The sequence below is a fragment of the Musa acuminata genome, chromosome BXJ3-4 (assembly GCF_036884655.1).
Source record: "Musa acuminata AAA Group cultivar baxijiao chromosome BXJ3-4, Cavendish_Baxijiao_AAA, whole genome shotgun sequence".
Lineage (NCBI taxonomy): Eukaryota > Viridiplantae > Streptophyta > Magnoliopsida > Zingiberales > Musaceae > Musa > Musa acuminata.
In genome coordinates this window covers 1,498,653-1,517,387 of record NC_088352.1, presented here as the reverse complement: position 1 = coordinate 1,517,387, position 18,735 = coordinate 1,498,653, and the positions used below count along the sequence as shown (strand labels likewise).

The 18,735-nt window shown below is 40.1% G+C and overlaps 3 protein-coding genes across 3 annotated transcripts; 2 read left to right on the top strand and 1 right to left on the bottom strand.

Moving 5' to 3' along the window:
• The first annotated feature begins 1,734 nt into the window (after nucleotides 1–1,734).
• LOC135636114 (subtilisin-like protease SBT5.3) lies at nucleotides 1,735–7,696 on the top strand. The gene is made up of 11 exons (XM_065147689.1): nucleotides 1,735–1,954; nucleotides 2,105–2,217; nucleotides 2,285–2,382; nucleotides 2,458–2,622; nucleotides 2,913–3,021; nucleotides 4,338–4,872; nucleotides 5,123–5,220; nucleotides 5,609–5,854; nucleotides 6,519–6,633; nucleotides 6,718–6,931; nucleotides 7,066–7,696. The coding sequence occupies exons 1-11, from the start codon at nucleotides 1,871–1,873 to the stop codon at nucleotides 7,605–7,607; spliced, it is 2,319 nt and encodes a 772-aa protein (XP_065003761.1). The 5' UTR covers nucleotides 1,735–1,870; the 3' UTR covers nucleotides 7,608–7,696.
• Nucleotides 7,697–8,341: 645 nt separating this feature from the next.
• On the top strand, nucleotides 8,342–11,929 carry LOC103980326 (ras-related protein RABB1c). The gene is made up of 6 exons (XM_009396694.3): nucleotides 8,342–8,522; nucleotides 9,264–9,403; nucleotides 10,098–10,180; nucleotides 10,259–10,463; nucleotides 10,567–10,635; nucleotides 11,635–11,929. The coding sequence occupies exons 1-6, from the start codon at nucleotides 8,477–8,479 to the stop codon at nucleotides 11,725–11,727; spliced, it is 636 nt and encodes a 211-aa protein (XP_009394969.1). The 5' UTR covers nucleotides 8,342–8,476; the 3' UTR covers nucleotides 11,728–11,929.
• Nucleotides 11,930–12,452: 523 nt separating this feature from the next.
• On the bottom strand, nucleotides 12,453–13,055 carry LOC135636951 (chaperone protein dnaJ 11, chloroplastic-like). Its single transcript, XM_065149188.1, has one exon. It carries the CDS (start codon nucleotides 12,955–12,957, stop codon nucleotides 12,568–12,570), a length of 390 nt encoding a protein of 129 aa, XP_065005260.1. The 5' UTR covers nucleotides 12,958–13,055; the 3' UTR covers nucleotides 12,453–12,567.
• Nucleotides 13,056–18,735: the final 5,680 nt, after the last annotated feature.

Sequence of the window (18,735 nt, the reverse complement as noted above, 5' to 3'; positions counted from 1 at the left end):
CGATCAAAGATTGATATCCTTGACAAAAGCTTAATCTTGCGAGAGCATGATAAAGACAAATATGAAATGACAACTTTGAATTTCTTATATGCCCTAATCCTCAATCAATCTAATCTAAGATCTGAGGATCACTGAGTTGAGTGCATGATTTGAATGCAAGATTGAAAAAAATCTTTTCCTCGATATATATATATATATATATATATATATATATATATATATATATATATATATATATATATATATATATATATATATATATATATATATATAATCTTAATAAATGATATATTCCTTTTACAATAAAAGATATATATCATTTATTGAGAATGCATGATTTGATTAGTTGGTTGTATGTGATATTCTTATATTCTATATAGAGGGTGTTAGGATTGCAAAGTATTTTTGATTTACGAGAGCCCAAGTATCCTTGAATGATAAAGAATCATGGTTGAAAAGATGTGAAAAAATACCTCATATAAAAACAAAGATTTCTTATAAAGGAAGAAAACTCTATAAACTAGGGTTTGACTATGCTATACTAAGTGAATGATGATTGTGATTATTCTTTTTGTCAGAGAATATCAAATTATGTAAATCTTATGTTGATCTTTAAATATATTTTTAATTATTAATCTATGTAATTTCTCTTGATTTTAAATCTTCTCTCTCGTGGAGTGATTACTACAAGTATTCTTTTGTTTTTCGTCTTTATTCTAATCGTATGTTTTATGAGATAAAATATGATGTCTAAATACTATCAAAAGTGATATGTGCTCTGAACTATATATGTTTTTGGTACAACACTATTTAAGTTGTAGTTGTTGTAGAATCATTTACAATCTTTCGTTGCAAAATCATTTATAATCTTTAAAACCGAATCATTATTGAATCAGTTTGGAACTCATTCGATTTAAGTTTGATTTGGTTTTTGAATTCGATTTGAATACCCCTACCTACCAATCGCATCGACCTCATCGTGATCATCTCCTTCTCCTCTACATAGCCCCTTCACTCATCATGATCATCTCTACCCCATTCCTTAGGCCTAATGGTTTCGTCCTGTTGTGATCTACCTATGGATATTTAAGGTATTAAAGAAAAGAGCAACAATCCAAGAAAAAGTCGAGAGAGAGGTTTTTTCATCAAAATTGTTAGTATAGGAATCTATACTAACAAGAAAACTCTCATGAACACCACGCAAGCTAGTGTTACATTTGACGAAGTAAGACGTATTGAATTGTCATGGGCACCTAAAACATGTCCTCTTTGTTCTTTATATTATTAAAATAAAAGGCCGGGGTCAATAGAATACACTACTTTCAGCGTATATAACATGACAACTTCAAATCTATTTGTAGGGCAACGAGTCTAAGCAAGAGTAGAGTAATTGGTTCAGTTTAATATATAATAACCCCATGCTCCAAAAATAAAGAAACAATAACCCCACGGTTCAAACTATAATGCCTGCGCATGCAGAACAAGGCTTATAAAGCTCTAACACAGATTCCTAAACATAGAATAATATATTAAAATTATAGGATTAAAAAAAATATCCACAGTTTTAAGACATCAAATTTCTTGACTCAATCCCCTTTGATTCCTCAATTTTGTGACATTAAATTTTCTCTTTTGTTTCCCCTTGAAAGGTTTTTTTTTTTTTTTTTACTTTTGTGACAAAAAAAAGAAGAAGAAGAAAACAGCAAGAGTACTGTGTCCTTTTTAAGATGCAGAAAGTTCCCACTGCTTTCTTCTCTGGTGGGCTTCCCACACCTTCTGCACCTTTAAGAAACCTGAAGAGAAACCACAAGGATTGCCTTCCCATCACCCCTTCTGCCTCTCCCAAGGACGAGACCAGCAAAAGCGAGAAATGGGTGTCGAGAGGCGAACTTTTGTTTTCCTTCTTCTGTTCCTCCTCTCTCTGCTGCTCCAAAGTCTCACTTTTGCTAAAAGGGTAGGCATTTTATGACATCCCTTCAAAATCCCCCTTGTAAAGATCGCTTTTTTCTCTATGCTTTCTTGTTGAAATCTCGTTTTCTGATGGCCTTTTTCGTGCTTGCTTTGGTTCATTCCATTCTCTTGAGTTCTTCTTCCTCTGATGCAGTCTTATGTTGTCTACTTCGGAGCGCATTCCCATCGGTCGGAGGAGGCCCCTTTGCTCGCCCATGAGCGAGTCGTGAACTCCCATTACGAGTTCCTCGGCTCATTCTTGGGGAGGTAAGAGATCCTGTCGGAGGCATTCTGGCTCCTCTTCTTCATCTCAATCAATCATCTTGCAATGCAGTAAGGAGAAGGCCCAAGACGCCATCTTTTACTCCTACACAAAGTACATCAACGGTTTCGCTGCTGATCTCGAAGAGGAAGAAGCCACGGAGATCTCTAGTGAGGCATTCTCTCAATATTTTCATCGTGCCCATGCCTTTCCTCCTTTCACGGTTACAAGACTGTTGTATGCAGAGCATGCTGGTGTTATATCCGTGTTTCCTAACAGAGGACACACATTACACACCACCCGTTCGTGGGATTTCCTCGGCCTCGAGAGGAACGGCAGAGTTCCTCCGAGTTCTATCTGGGCACGGTCGAGATTTGGCCAAGCTGTCATCATCGGAAATCTCGACACTGGTACGTCCACTTTACATCAAAAAACTTCTACCTTTGTGAGGTAATTGGCTTTTCCTTCTCTCTTTTCATACGAATCCATGCACTGTCAATCCCCTGCTTCAATCTGTGTGTTCATGGGACTTTGTTGCTGAAGAGCTATTCAACATGAAACAGTCACATTTGACCGAGGAACTTGTTCCATCTCCTCATCATATTCATCCGCTGTCTCTATCCAGCTCTCAAAAGTATGTTCCACTGCTCACATGGTTGACTGATTTGTTCTTGTTTCTTCGAATGTGTGATGTGTGCAGGTGCATGGCCGGAATCCGAGAGCTTCAAGGATGAGGGCATGGGGCCAATTCCACCAAAGTGGAAGGGAATCTGTCAGAATGACATTGATAAGGGAATTCGCTGCAACAGGTCTGGCCTCTTTGTACCCGCTCCTTCTCGAGTCCTTTCCATCCTTCATTTTTCATCTTTCATCACATGAAGACTCTTCTGCCTCCTTTGTTCTCATCTCTGCTGCTCACATCATGTCTACTGAGCTTAGCAGATGCTTCTGGATTGGGTGAACGGCTTTCTCTGTCGGTTTGGACTCTTTTGGGTTGCTTTGGATAGCTTGCAGTTTCATGTGACTTCTTCACCTCTTAAAACCAATGCCGATACAACAGATTGCTAACTTGAAGAAGATGAAAACATGATCAATTCGACTTCAACAAGTTTAAATTAGTCGTTTAGCTTCAATAAATTCTTCACAAGTACTCCATATTGTGCCTTCTTGGCTTTCAATGTTCAAAGCCGCTTAGCATATACCAACAGGAGTACTTGGGTTGACTTTGTAGAAGATAATGAATTGAACGAAAACAAGTTGACAAAGTAGGGCTCACTTGCATTTATCTTTTCCTGGCACTATTTTTGGCCATTTCGGCAACATCTGCTGTATGTACAGTAAAGGTCATAATTTCTCATCAGAAATGTGTCTTTTCCATTGCAGATCGGACCAATAGTCTCTTTCCCAGTTCTTCAAACTTGCATCATACATTTAGTGTCCTGGACCACATTTCAGGGCTTAGGAATCTGTTCAATCTTGGGAACTTCAAAGACATAAATCCAGCAGATTCCACTGTAAAAGACAAATTTAACAGCTGTAGACATAAGCATAGGCTATGAGGAGAGGATTCATATGGTGTCCCCTTTCCTTCCTAGAAATATGCACCTTGTCTCTTTATCTTTGATTCCCATCCAAGTTGAAAGGGAAAAGACAAAACAAAAAAAAAATTTAGTCTTCCACAGATTGATGTGCCACCTGACAAAAAGGTTTTATTGTTGCCAACTCTGTTCACTGGACTAGGTGAAGTTTTCTGTTTTTTAGGAACACTAACAAAAATAATGTTGGAGAATAAGTGGATTATCTCTTTGGTTTAGTGATGTTTTATTATCTTTTATCCTACTCGAATTAAGTGAGCAGCTCCTGTTCTATGAATCTTGTGAGGAAGAAATAGCTTCTTTGAATGATGAGTGACAGAGAAAGGGAAAGCATTGAAGCAATAATTTAGGCTTCTCAACATGTGGGAAACGCTTTAGCCGCCCTCGACGAGAAACCAACCCCGTTTCCCCGTCTAACGGCTAGCGGGTCCACTTAAAATAGTTTCAGCAAACGGCTCTGATGCATGCGTCATTGACGCAAGGAGCGTGATCATCATAGATCTGACGGCTGACGCCGATGCTCTACGCAGGAAGCTGATCGGCTTGCGGTACTTCAACAAGGGCTACCGGTCCGCGGTGGGCGCCGTCGGCCTCGCCGCCGAGACGCCCCGCGACACCGACGGCCACGGGACCCACACGCTCTCCACGGCCGCGGGGCGGTTCGTGCCGGGCGCAAACGTCTTCGGCCTCGGGAACGGCACGGCCAAGGGCGGCGCGCCGAACGCCCGCGTGGCGGCCTACAAGGTGTGCTGGCCGCCGGTCAATGGCAGCGAGTGCTTCGACGCCGACATATTAGCGGCCTTCGACGCGGCAATCCACGACGGCGTGCATGTGCTCTCGGTGTCGCTCGGCGGTGGGCCGACGGATTATTTCAAGGATGGGGTGGCCATCGGCTCCTTCCATGCCGTCAAGCATGGCATCACCGTCGTGTGCTCCGCCGGAAACTCGGGCCCCAAATCGGGCACGGTGTCGAACACCGCGCCGTGGATCGTCACGGTTGGAGCAAGCACTATGGACAGGGAGTTCCCCGCCTATCTTTCTCTTCGCAGCAAGAAGCAAATTAAGGTTAGTTTTGATCTCTATTCTCTTATGAAACATCATGTTCTTGATTTCATGAATGCTACTCGGATTTATTTGTTGCCTGATGTGTCTTGTTCAAGTATAATTATTTGCTCAAGTTTTCCTCACATTTCACAAATGAAACAAAATTTTCCTTGTCTATAAACTACTGCATAGCGATCATTGGTTACCTGTAATCAAACCTCTTTGTCTCCATTGGTTTTGGTTCACTTTTCTTGTTCTTTTTTGCTTTCAGGGTCAAAGTCTCTCTCCAATGGCCCTTCCGGACAAGATGTTCTACCCCATTATTAGCTCGCGAGAAGCTACGGCTAGAAATGCGTCACAGGAGAGCGCGTATGGAAGAATTCATGCTACTGTTGCTATTTTATTCTCATTTGACTTGTCGCAAGTGGTGACCATTCTTGTGTTAAACGCACCATTGTTCTTGATTTCTCAATGCTAAAACAAAACAATTAGAAAATAAGCAGTTTATGTTTTTTTTTTCTTACATAGACTTCTACTTACAACATTGTTGAAATTACCAGAATTTGCTGAACATTTAACATCTAAAACATAAACCTAGTAATCTCGGCACTCATGTCATGTTGCTGAATATTTATCAAGGAAAAATAAACATTTCCAGTGTCGCATGCTTTTACTAAAAGCATTTTGTTTCAATCTAGTAAGTTTTTTGTGTCGGTCATATGAAATTGAATTGACATTTTTTTCATTTAAATTGCAGCAAATTGTGCCTCAAGAGATCTTTAGATCCAGAGAAGGTTCGAGGGAAGATAGTTGTATGCCTACGTGGGGAAAATGCAAGAGTTGAAAAGGGAGACGTTGTTCACCAAGCCGGCGGCATCGGAATGGTACTAGCAAATGATGAATCCACTGGAAATGAGATCATTGCAGATGCCCATGTTCTTCCTGCGACCCATATATCATATGATGATGGCCTTGCTATATTATCGTATCTCAATTCCTCCAAGTGAGTTTGTAAAGTATACATTGTTCCTAGTGCTAAATCATCAGCGTGCATCTACTAGACAACTTTAGTGGCAACTACAAGATGGCACTAGTGGTGTAGTCCCTATCAACTTTGATTGCAATAGCTTTGGCTTCACCAATAGCCTATTAGCTTGGTTAGAACATCCTTCGAAAGCACATTTTCGGCAAATTTCTAGACCTACAGAGCAAATTTTTGACCTTTTGGCTCTTCCATGAGTTATGAACTCCAAATCATAGTAAAAAAAAATCATGATCTAGATTGAACATGTATATTATTGTTACCTAATTTCTGAATAAAGATAAAGCTGTAGTTAGCAGTTTGGTGGGCATCAGTCAATCCTTTTACAGTTGCTGCTAAATGTTCACCTGCATGTTTGGGTAACTCTTTAGAATTTCTCATAATTTAGATTGACCCAAAAGCTTAATGGTCACAAACCTTTTTTTCACTGCTTGAATTTATGCAGCTATCTGCAATCTTATAGTATGCTCCAATTTCTTAGGTTGAAGCTGCAGCCATATGCAGTACATCAACATTGGGGCAAAAAATGTCAAATTCCGGAAAGACATGATATATAAATGGAAATACTGCATCTATACAATCCTTTCTGCAATAGTTAAATTTATGTAAAATATTCTTCGTGTAGGTCACTCTTTGGATATATTACAAGCCCCAGAACAACCATTGGCACAAAACCAGCACCAGTCATGGCTGCTTTCTCTTCTCAGGGACCTAATACCGTCAACCCTGAGATCCTCAAGGTTAACCAAAAACCCTCTTGATCTATATTCTGTAGGGCCTAATGAATCCATAATGTTGGTCAATTTTTTATGTCAATTTTGCAGCCTGATATCACTGCACCAGGGGTTAGCATTATCGCTGCTTTCTCTGAAGCAACTGGTCCAACAGGTCTAACCTTTGATGATCGTCGGGTTTTATTCAACTCAGAGTCAGGGACCTCCATGTCTTGTCCTCACATTGCGGGCATTGCTGGACTTCTCAAAGCTCTCCACCCTGATTGGAGTCATTCAGCAATTAAGTCCGCAATCATGACAACTGGTATGTGTTTGCTCCATGACTGATTTTTTTTGTTTCAACTCATGTGTATAACTCTACTCCTGCTGCTCTTATCTAGCCAAGCATGGTGTATCAATTTGCGTACAGTTCACCATTTTGCCTACAAACTTGTGCAGCTAGAACTCGAGACAACATGAAAGAGCCTATGTTCAATTCATCCTTTGTGAAGACCTCTCCATTCAGCTATGGCTCCGGCCATGTCCAACCAAACCGTGCCATGGACCCTGGCCTTGTTTACGATCTAACTACAAATGATTACTTGAACTTCTTATGTGCGCTTGGCTACAACTCCACTCAAATAGCAACATTCAGCACTGAACCTTTTGTCTGCCCATCTAAACCTCTAAAGATCGAAGACCTAAACTATCCTTCAATCACGATCCCTAATCTGTCTGGTGCTTCGACTATAACCCGAACGATAAAGAATGTCGGACTACCAAGCACATATAAGGTTCGTGTGGAAGAACCGGCAGGGGTCTCAGTGACGGTGAAGCCCAGAAAACTCAAGTTCAAGAAACTAGGTGAAGAGAAGAAGTTTACAGTTGCTCTCAAAGATAAAAGAAGTAATTTGGCTAGAGAGTACACTTTTGGTGGTTTAACATGGTCAGATGGTAAGCACTATGTCAGAAGCCCCATTGTGGTGAAGGTAGTGGGTTAAAAGAATGTTGTAACCCATCGTAATTTTCATAAACAGGAAATGTTTGGTATATTTGTAGACCAATGTTGGAGAAGAAAAAGCTGTATTGATGAACATCATATATTACAATAAATGCAAAAAAAAAAAATGCATAGCAAAGAATCAGCTGGAAAAATAACTTTTATCTTCTTGATTCTTTCTTTATTCAATGTTTTTTGCTCTCTCAAATTTTGATGCAGTTTCTTAGTCAACCTAACAGAGATCAGTCAATTTAAACACTCGAATTCTGGATTTTAGTCCAGTGATATGCAGTAGATGATAAACACTTGAAACAACACAAAATCTCAATATGAAATGTCAAATTTAAGTATTGCGTACAATTTTACGAAACAGATTCTTGAAGTTTAAATAATCAATCCTTGTTGTTAGTTCTGAGTAGTATAAAATCTCGTATCATCAGAAATATATATATATATATATATATATATATATATATATGAACACACGGTGAATGACTCTTAGACCGGTAACCCGGCGAGTCATGAACGAGTTGGACCCTTGCTCCGACCGGCTACGGGTTTTGGTTTTCTGTGGGGTCGGCGCCGACGACAGCGAGGACTCGGTTTTAATTGTATTATAACTGACAGCCCCGTTTATTACTACTCGAGTCACTTGCCTGAGAAGTGGGTCCCACAAGAGGGATGCGGGTAAGCCACGAGGAGTGCCAAGAGTATTCCTTTAATTGGAGGGCAACCGCGTGACGTCTCTGGAAGCCAGAGAAGGTCGACCGCAACTTCCCTTGGTTCTTTCTTCGATCGATTGATTACTTTTAGGGTTTCATTCTCGATCATTGGAGGGTCGGGGTGGTGGTGGTGGATCTGAGCGAGAGGATGTCATACGCTTACCTCTTCAAGTACATCATCATCGGCGATACAGGCACTCTCTTTTGCTTCCCCTAGGGTTTATATTTGATCTTCCGGTTGCGTCGAGTTTTCGATTTCTTTGTTCATGGTTGGGGATTTGATGAGCTACGCGTAACTTGGTGGGAATACGATGGTGGTGGCTTGTTATCAGTATCGGGTTAGGGTTAAACTTTGATTCTTCCTAGTGAATTTATTATTGTTTTGCTGTGTTCGGAGTTTGCTTGTAAATTGTGGGAAGAAGAGAATATGCTATAGTGCTTTCTCCTCTTCAAGTTTCCTGTATGGGTTTGTTATCTCTTGTTGGCTTGCATTATGATAATAGAGTATTTACGATATGAGGACGATGATGTGATCCTTTTTTTTATATGAAGTTCCTTTTCTTATACATTAATTAATGCAGATTTACAATGTTATCTATGTAGTATTACCAGCGAACATTCTTGTGATAAATCTACACATCTTTTTGTTATTTCCTATTGTAAAATTTGTGTACGGGTCATTTTTGTGTTCTTTCTTCACGGTTTCTATGTTTCTACTTACATATTTATTGGGGTTTGGTCAACGATATTGGGAATGCTCCCACTAATGTGCCATTCTGTTAATTGCCTTCATTTCTAGTTTAGTTCAGCATGTTAACATGTTCTATTAAGTAAACGAAGACAGGTAGTGTTGGTATCAAATTGGTCCACACAGATTTTTTAATTGCAGTTTTACTGTAACTTCTTGGGTTCTTTTACTTTTCATCTATTTGCAGGAGTGGGGAAATCATGTCTTCTCCTGCAGTTTACTGACAAGCGCTTCCAACCTGTGCATGACTTGACAATTGGTGTTGAATTTGGAGCTAGAATGATAACCATTGACAATAAGCCCATAAAATTGCAGATATGGGATACAGTTAGTATCTTTTGTATCTCTTTCTCTCTTTAGTGAATTAGTGTAATCATGAATTTTAAGTTTACTGTTCGTTCATTAGAATATGATATTTCTAAGGTTGTGATGGTTACTTTGTTGGACTTTTGAGATAGACTATTGGGGTTTCTTAAATATCATACTTGTAAGGAGGTAACAACATTCTACCTGGTATCTATACAGTGTTTGACACAACTGTTCCCAAATTTAGTGCTAGTAGCATTTAAGTTAGAGTTTTAAGTATAGTTTCTAGCTTAGAGGATTCTTGGATGAATTTATGCCCTTTTTTCTGTGGTTATTTAAATGATTTAGAGTCCTATTCAAACTGCACTAGTACTTATGGTATGTAAATAATATTTTCAGTGTAGCTTTTGTTTGGAAAATTATTCAGTTGTGAAGATTCAAGTTTGGGACTTATATATGTATTTCACTTTGTGATTTGTGAAATTTTGTTGGAAAAAGAAATCATCCCTTAAAGTTTTGTGGTAGAGATTAATTTATAGAGCACGAAAAAGCTGATAGGAAGAAAGAATATAAATAGGACATGCAGGGATGACATTGACTCTAGTGGTAAAGGAACTATCACCATTCCATATGTTCCTTCAAGAGCTATACATGGCATGGAATATGCCTTGTTAACTTATGAATTCATCTAATCAGAAAATTAAATTTTTTTCAGGCTGGCCAGGAATCTTTTCGATCAATTACCAGGTCCTATTATAGAGGTGCTGCTGGTGCCCTGCTTGTATATGACATCACCAGGTATTAATTTCACAGGGATCCTTGATCTTTCGGCGCTATTAGTTGCTTATACTGTTTAATATTTAAACTGATTGTAAGGAGGGAGACATTCAATCATCTTGCTAGCTGGCTGGAAGATGCAAGGCAACATGCAAATCCTAATATGACAATCATGCTGATTGGCAACAAATGTGATTTGGCTCACAGAAGAGCTGTGAGCACCGAGGAAGGAGAACAGTTTGCCAAAGAGCATGGATTAATCTTTATGGAGGCCTCCGCTAAAACAGCACAGAATGTTGAGGAGGTGAACCAGCTTTTTTTTTTCTTTTTTCTTGTGCCATGTTTTGTTATCCTAGGAACTTTTGTGTGACAATTTACTTTGCAAACTTTGTCATATATGGTTGCAGGCTTTTATTAAAACGGCAGCAATGATATACAAGAAAATTCAGGATGGTGTCTTTGATGTATCAAATGAGGTAAGACTGTGTATAACAATAGGTTATAGTACACAAACCAAAGCATTGATGAAGGGAAACTTCTCTGTAGGTACCAAGGCCTTGCTGTTTTTCCTTTTTATGTGTTGCATAATGACAAACAGAATATCAATTTTTCACTATTTTGGCTTTCTAATCTTGAGATTGTCTGTCACATGAATGTAGGGTCATTATTTGCTTGTAAGAGAACTGTGGACCCTACAGCCAGGAGGGCTGTTGTTCCTTTAGTTCTGTTTAGTTTCTGAAACTTATATAAGCAGAAAGTTTTTATATTAAAAGAAGTTTCAGATACAACAGAATTGTCTTTAAAAAGTGTTAGACAAACCATAATCAAACATGTCTCATACCTCAAGTTCCATTTCTTGCTTCCAAAAATGAGAATACGACAAATTGAGCCCAGTAAATGTCATGTAATTGCAGTTGGTTGAATAACCATCATAGTACCTCTTCTTCCTGTCAAGATATTAAAGGCTGTTTTGTTCCTAATTATCTACAGTAGTTTAATTGCATCTTTAATAGCATATGTATTATTTACCTAAAGTGCAAATTCATCATTGAATGTGACTGGTGCAGGGTAATTTTTTTGTAATATTTAAATGTAAAATTTTATATTAAAATGTCTTTTGTCTGAAACTGGAGCCTCACATACACGAACTGAAGCTCATGATGATAACCTGCAAATACTGATGATGATATAAACTGAGTGATGTCAGTCTTATCTTAATAAAAAAACATTGATATGATGCAAGACCTCCTTTGTATGTTGTACTTTTTCACTCACCATCTTGATCGAATGAGCTCAAGTCCCTATTGTCAATTATACTGGTGATGAATTTTAGGCTGACTTTAAGGGTCGCAAATTTTCTATGATAACTGTTGTTTTATTATCCTTTAATACAAATTAAAAAAAAAAACGTTTGGCTGTCTCTTGGAAGAGTAAAATTTGTGCATCGTCATTTATCTTATTTGTGTTTCTGGCAGTCATACGGAATCAAAGTTGGATACGGAGGAATTCCTGGTCCATCTGGTGGAAGGGATGGCTCATCTTCTCAAGCTGGTGGTTGTTGCAGCTGAGCTTGTGCCACTGATGTTTCTTATTTGTTCTGTTTCATCCTAATAAACTGAGCCTGACCGGTGTTAATTGGTTCTTCCAGTGTCAAGTATGCATGATGGCAAATATTGTGTAATCCGTCTGTACATTAGTCGGTATATCACCGGTGACTAGCTCCTCTATGTGTGTGCATTTGTGCTTGAAAGGTTGTATCGGTTTGTCTCATTTGTTGGGCTTCGTACATAGTCTGATCAGAGGAACTCCTCCATTTTTACGGTATGTGGTGGGTTTGCAAGCAAAGACATCTTTGTACCATCCTTCAATTTTTCACCCCTTTTTATACCACAACAGGAGGAGGGTGAATAATGTGCTATGCCTCAAATGCCCACTACTATGTAGAGGCCTCAAAGGAAAAAACGTGAAATAAAATTGAAGAGAGGTGCTCGTCGGAATATGTATGATATTAGGGTGCTAAATTTGATCCACGGCTATGCGATCCCTAAGAGTCGACACTGCTAATTTTCGGGTATGCAATGTAAGGCCGGATCTTGCCCTCCTTTATTCTAACTCCTCCTTAATCATCAGTTGTTCTCCTCGAATCAATCTCATCGTGTGATTGAAGTTTTGCCATGTCCATTTCTTTCCAACCTATAGACTGGATGTCCTAAGCCACTCGAGCTTCGTTTTTACTGATCAAGAAAGACCTTTTTATTTCTTTTTTATATTCTTTGATGACCTGAGATGAAAGTGATATGTAACAGCTACCATACTTTCATTGCCTGCCAAAAGGGACATGAGAAAGCCCAGCGAATCCTCCTCCAAAAGTATCTATTTACACGACTACGAATCAGGTGCACTGCGGCCTACCAGCACTGGTCCGTCTCCCACTTTGTGAACCGTTGCCGGTCCGACACGACGAAGCCGGCCCGAGGAATCCGCCCTACGATGGACCGGTCGTACCGCGCCCGCGCCGCCGGGTCGGACAGCGTCTCGTACGCGCGGCGGATCTCCAGGAAGTCAGGTCCCCCGCCCGCCGGCGCTGCGTCCGGGTGGAACCGCTTGGCCATGGCCCGATACGCCGCCTTGATTTCCCGCGCCGTCGCCGTCTCCCCCACCCTCAGCACCTGGTACAGGCTTGCCGGTGCCCTGCTCCTCCCCGCAGCCGTGGCCACCTGCGCCACCACCCGCCGCTGGGCCGAGATGCCCCGTGCCGGGGAGAGCGAGATCCCGGAGAAGATGACCGTTCCGGACATGGGCGAAGCGACCAAGTAAAGAGGGAACAAGAACAATGAAGGGTTTTCGTTCGTTTGGAGCACGGAAGCGAACAGAAGACTGAGTCGAGAAGGAGAACGCTTTGGGGGTCACATTTATATGCGGAGAATTAAATTATAGGAAATGGGTGTTTCTTTATTTTATATATAAATAAAATAAATTAGAGAGAGCGGTCTGCGGAATCGATGGACACGCCGCAGCCGATTTGGGAAAATGGGATTTGGACGGTAACGTGGTGCTTCTAGAAGGGACGGGGACCATGAGCATTGCGTGGCTCCCGGTTGGGTTCTGGAAGCGCAGGCGACTTGTGTTAGGTTTTGTCGTGGGGACCAGGCGCGTTCGAAACGGTGGGTTCTGGAAGGAGTCGCTCAAACGTCAACGTGGAAGACCATTTCAAGGATCCTACAACAAGATCAGCTCTTCGATCTTCGAGGAATCGACGGTCGTCAAGAAACCCATTGTTACTTTGTGTTGGTGAAAGTGTGTCGTGGCTAGTGAGTTAGCACGGCTCGATCTACGGATCAATATCGGGAGTTTCTATCGATTGAGTTGGACGTCAAGGTAGGCTGAGCCCTCGCAACGACGTGTTGATCAGTGTTTCTTGGTCCAGGTGTCGTCTGCGTCTCTCCGTTCTTGAGCTAGTTGGCAACTCACCTTCGTTCGTTGGATGGTGATTCCCAATTTGAGACGCTTGCGACTCAGAGGTGATTGCTTGTCTGTAAAAATGGTCTTCGTTAGGTAATTCCCGACTTTAGTCCATCCGACAAGCAAGTTAGTTGTGAGTTGAATTATATATGTCTCTCTCTAGGCCGGATATCGACCATGAGCTTTTATATTATTGTACGAAAGTTGGTCGCACGTGGATTCGGTGTGATGGCTGATCCTCATGGGACGAGATGGTAATATGCAGTCGTTATCCTAGGACGCACGGGACAACGTCAGATAGCGCCACCCCGAGCTTCCGGGATGGGATATGCCGAACAGTACCTCGGTACAGATTCTGACTTAACGTATGGGAGAGCTCCCCTTGCTGACCCGGCTATAGCGCGACGTGACATCGGTTGTAAGGTATCTTGGACCCAAAATATACTTTTTTTAATGATGAATTTTCTTTTATTATATTAAGCTTTCCATTTTCCATGGAGTCTTCTATAAATCAAAAAAACCGTAAGACATGTCTGAAGAACTTCCGGAGGACCTCCTCCTCTTCTCGGTGATCGTTTAATCAAACATGAGAAAGAAACATGTCTCCTATCGCACTACATATTTGTAGCAGTCCTATCCACAACCGAAACTTGAGAAACAAGCAGCTGAGTAGTACAAGTCATGTGGTCTTCTAGAAGCTCTCTGCTTTTGACGACCTTGGTTTCATCCTTCAGCTTACTGAGGATGAGGAGGAGCCCATGGGTTTCTTCCAAACCTTTTGCGATGCACCGTGGTCTGGCGCGTGAATGGTACCCATCGAAAGGGATATGGCCGCCGTAAGATTACAAAAAGGATTAAGGTGATCATCACATCATCCTATTCATGATGATGTGGATGGAGATATGTATGATGTCTCCGACGGTCAAAGGCCGATTGGCTCTTAGCTAGAGAGAAAGACGCCCATAACCAGCATGGCTTTGAAAACCGTGTTCTAGAGAGAGAGGAACGAAAGTTTTAACAGTCATCCAGAACCATCCTCACTTGCAGAGCACGTGCCTGAGTCCCACTAAACTAGACTAAGGAAACCGTTAGCACGTGTGAGCGAAGTCGTCATTTCACACCGCACCGTCGCCGCCCCACCTGTTCCGTCCCCAAGCGGCAGCAATCCCGTGTTAGGGTCATCGATCGAGTGAAGCAGCTCGGGTGGGAGATCCGGCGAGTCCTCCGGGAAGCCAAGATGATGAGGAAATCGCGGCCGGGCGAGGGCGACCTCGATCGCCAGCTACTAGTCAGCGGTGACCGAGGGGGCCTCTCGTTCGTTGTTCGTTCGAAGGAAACCGCTTCGGCAAATAGGTGGTCTCCTCATCTCCTCAGTAATATTATCGTCGTAAGGCATTTCTGTTTTCTAATGTCTCCAAGGCTTCTGCTTACCAGTTTTTTGCATGTAAATTGGTGCTATCAGTAAATCCTTTATTCATTCCATCGGCATCTCTGTGCAGAATTTCCTTTTCCCAATTCAGTTTGAGATTGACATTTCGCTAGAGTTTATTATTATTATTATTATTATTGAAGGTTTACCTTTTATTCCATAGTACAAGAATTCGACGGGAAGTCGAACCAAAGTGCGGAGTGGGGCGTGGGTGAGTGAGATCCTTGTTGAAGGCGCGGAGGTTTCTTAGGCATGCTATCCGCAACCTCTCTGTGAGGGTAGGAGTTCTGAGATATGCATAGATGTGCAAAACAGTATAAGCTGTGTCGTATTATTAGGTGGAAGACGCCGTTGTTAGAGCAGGAATAGAAGATCTAACAGCCATTTTGGTCATTTGGGTTTTTGTACTTAGAAGCTCCAACAACCATTCCTGTAGGTGTTTCAACCGGCAAAAATAATTAATTACTTGTCATATAACAAATGGTTGATATATATAACAAATTAGATTACGTGATCCTTTATAATTGGATAAGATAAATTAATTAGATTCTAATGATAGATATTGATAAACATAAAAGAAGTTTGTATTATAGTAGAACTCTCGTAATAATTTCTTCTAGACCTTCTGCTATCACCGCCTATAAATAGACAAGACATCTCGGCATAGAGGAAGCAATTGAGATATTACGAGTTCTCTCTCAATCTCTTTAATCCATCAATCTAAGTGATCCTATGAAAGATAGGAATAGAGAAGAAGAAGTATCTAGTTCTCCTTATAGATTGACAACATTTTTTTAGATCTAAGGACAATGTCTTTATAGATCACACAAATCTTTTTCAGATGATATTAGAAGGTACGTATCGTAAATCCGATCTAATGTTATTTGATTTCAATCATGGTATAAAGTTTTTTTTCGTATTACATATAGCATATCACAGATTTTATGCTTACACTGTCGGAACAAAACCATGATCTGTAATTGGCTATTCCATGCTGTCACCTAATTAAACATGAATGACTCTAGATGCGATAGAGGGCACTCAGTTGATTGGTATTTCTTCTTGGTGGGCTGATCTGAATTTGGCTTCTCTTCCTATTGGTTAGGTTCTCGAGAAGTGGACCTTATGACCCTATAATGCTGTTAGATGCTAACCTAAAAGTTAAGAGCAAATCAGATCGCTTTATAAGCTGGGAGATACTATGGTCTATGGATTAGTGCTTATATGGGTGTTGTTCTTATTGATAGTGACAACAGAGCTGGAGCTTTTAGTGTAGCTTGAGCTTGCTGAGATATTGCGAAGGTGATTGCAATGTTGCTTCAATTTTATGGATCTGTTAACAGCTGCAATAGCCACAAGTTTAGCTTCAAATATTAGGCGGATTTGCATCTCTTATTCATTTTGGTCTGAATTTACTGTTCCGATATCACAACTAGATGCAAAATTTTCTGTCTATTCAGAATTTTTTTGGAAAGAATTTGTCCAAGGTAAATATACAAGTCAAGTTCATAAACTGCTATAATATTTAGAGAGTTAATTGAGTTTGGATTTGCATGATGTGAAATTTATGACTTCCATATCTCTTTCCAATTTTATCATTATTAATGATAATTATAGGCCATTTTTTATATTAGAAACTCTTTAACAGTTTGGAGTGTATTGGAGATGCAAAATTAGGTATCAAGATTGAATTGGAGAGTAAACATCTAAGTAGGTAATTCAAGTTTAGATTAACCTCACGGATATAAGTTACAGTTGGGAGCATGTTCTATTGGAGTGTATTGGAGATGCAAAATCAGGTATCAAGATTGAATTGGAGAGTAAACATCTAAGTAGGTAATGAAAGTTTAGATTAGCCTGACGGATATAAGTTACAATCGGTAGCATGTTCTATTATAAGCCCCTCTCAACATGAATATGTCCGTGGATTGAAACCGAAGACAACCATCTTAGTTTAACCTATGAAACTATACTCTCATTTTCGAGGTTGAGTCCGGAAGTGGAGCTCTCAGTATGTTGAGGTTTCTTACTCGCAAAAAATCTGGAGTAGAAAGAAAATCTTGATTTGATCCCCTTCGATGCTTAAATTAATGAGTCCAAAGTAAAATAATTCAAGAGCGAAGATATAGCTGAGATATGAATGAACTTAGCATTTAGGTTTCATAAAACCTAGGAATCAAGGATGATTCAAAGAATACTTTCTGTTAATAGAAACGACTACTGACATAGTAAATCCTAGCTAGGTAAGTTTTCTATCATGCTGGAAATGCATCGAGGTATAATTTTATCCTTAACGAAATTTTTAACCATTGCCACTTATTTGAAGAAGAAGAAGAAGAAGTCGGCCACAACAAATAAATTCGTTCATGCTCATCAAGAAACAGGTAATATTTTGCTCATTCCTAAGCGGCCAGAATTACTACTCACTGAATCATGCCACCTTGGATTGACCTATGACCATGTAGATGACCGGAGTAGAAAACTGCGGACTCCCATAACCCACCCCAAATATAATAAGAGCAATAATTACATACATGCATTAAAAAAACAATTACATACATCCCCCAAAAAAGATGCACGGAATGATGTGCGGGGACCAGCCCGAGATAGTGTTTGTGATATTGTCTCTTGGAATCTTATCTCTTCCGCCACAAAACAACCGGGGCACACATTTCTTGACCGGCGGCCTTCCTCTGCTGCCGTCCAGTTCTATATGCCCCCTAAAGCTGGCGAAAATAAGTCGCACACTCCATTTGTGCTTCCCTTTGATTCGGCTTTCCTGAGCTCTCGTGACGGTTCATTGTCCTCGTTGCAGGTTGCTCACACTTGCAGTGTGATGGCGACTCTTGTCGATATTCTTTCAGTAGGTCACAGAGAACTGCAGACACTGCATCACATGTCCTTTGTGGTGTTGTGATGTAGGTATAGATGCTAACAATGTCGCTAAGAACATCTAAGTCACAATCTTCTGCTGCAGATGAGAGAAAATATCTCGTGGAAAGAGTGATAAACAAATGAAGATGGAAGAAGCCAATAATTCACAATCAAAGTAAGAAAAAGATGAACTTTGTGCATGCAAGCCTTTTTATGATTCTCAGATACTAGAAATCGGATGATAGTGGAACAGACTGTTAGGATTTTTAAATTTTAGGAGTTTTTATTTTTAAAGACTTGATATTAATCTTTATTTTTCTATTTAATATTTTCTAATTATGATAAGAGTTTTTTAGGTTTAAATTTTTATTTTTATTTTTGTTAGAAATTCTAGTCCTAATTGATATATATATATATATATATATATATATATATATATATATATATATAATGTCTTTGGTTATTTTTGTCAAGCAATTGATACAACTGAATACCTTTGGCCAACTTGGAGATTGATCCTTTCGAAGTGATCGAAAGGAGGTTGATCCTCTCGAAGGAATCAAATACCTATCTATTTTCTTAAATATAGTCATAGGATTTTATCATATGATATCAGAGCAGTGTTCCTAAAATTCTTACAGTGTTTCCTCGACGTTTCCAAAGTTCTTACGGTATTTCTTTAACGTTCCCTATCTCCTCTTCGATGCTGCCACAAGTCCCGACACCCGCATCGCTAATAGCGACTTCACCTTCAATGCCAAGTAAGAATGCTTATGCCCTTACCCAAAATCAAAAACAGAACTTAAGTATT

What these genes read in the sequence shown, in the direction of transcription:
- LOC135636114 (XM_065147689.1), top strand. Translation starts at nt 1,871, where the DNA reads ATGGGTGTCGAGAGGCGAACTTTTGTTTTCCTTCTTCTGTTCCTCCTC. An exon ending in CATCGGAAATCTCGACACTG is followed by an intron (nt 2,623 to 2,912) that starts GTACGTCCACTT and finishes TGATGTGTGCAG; the next exon opens with GTGCATGGCCGGAATCCGAG. An exon ending in AATGCGTCACAGGAGAGCGC is followed by an intron (nt 5,221 to 5,608) that starts GTATGGAAGAAT and finishes TTTAAATTGCAG; the next exon opens with CAAATTGTGCCTCAAGAGAT.
- LOC103980326 (XM_009396694.3), top strand. Translation starts at nt 8,477, where the DNA reads ATGTCATACGCTTACCTCTTCAAGTACATCATCATCGGCGATACAG. An exon ending in CTTGTATATGACATCACCAG is followed by an intron (nt 10,181 to 10,258) that starts GTATTAATTTCA and finishes ACTGATTGTAAG; the next exon opens with GAGGGAGACATTCAATCATC. An exon ending in TCTTTGATGTATCAAATGAG is followed by an intron (nt 10,636 to 11,634) that starts GTAAGACTGTGT and finishes TGTTTCTGGCAG; the next exon opens with TCATACGGAATCAAAGTTGG.
- LOC135636951 (XM_065149188.1), bottom strand. Translation starts at nt 12,957, where the DNA reads ATGTCCGGAACGGTCATCTTCTCCGGGATCTCGCTCTCCCCGGCACGG.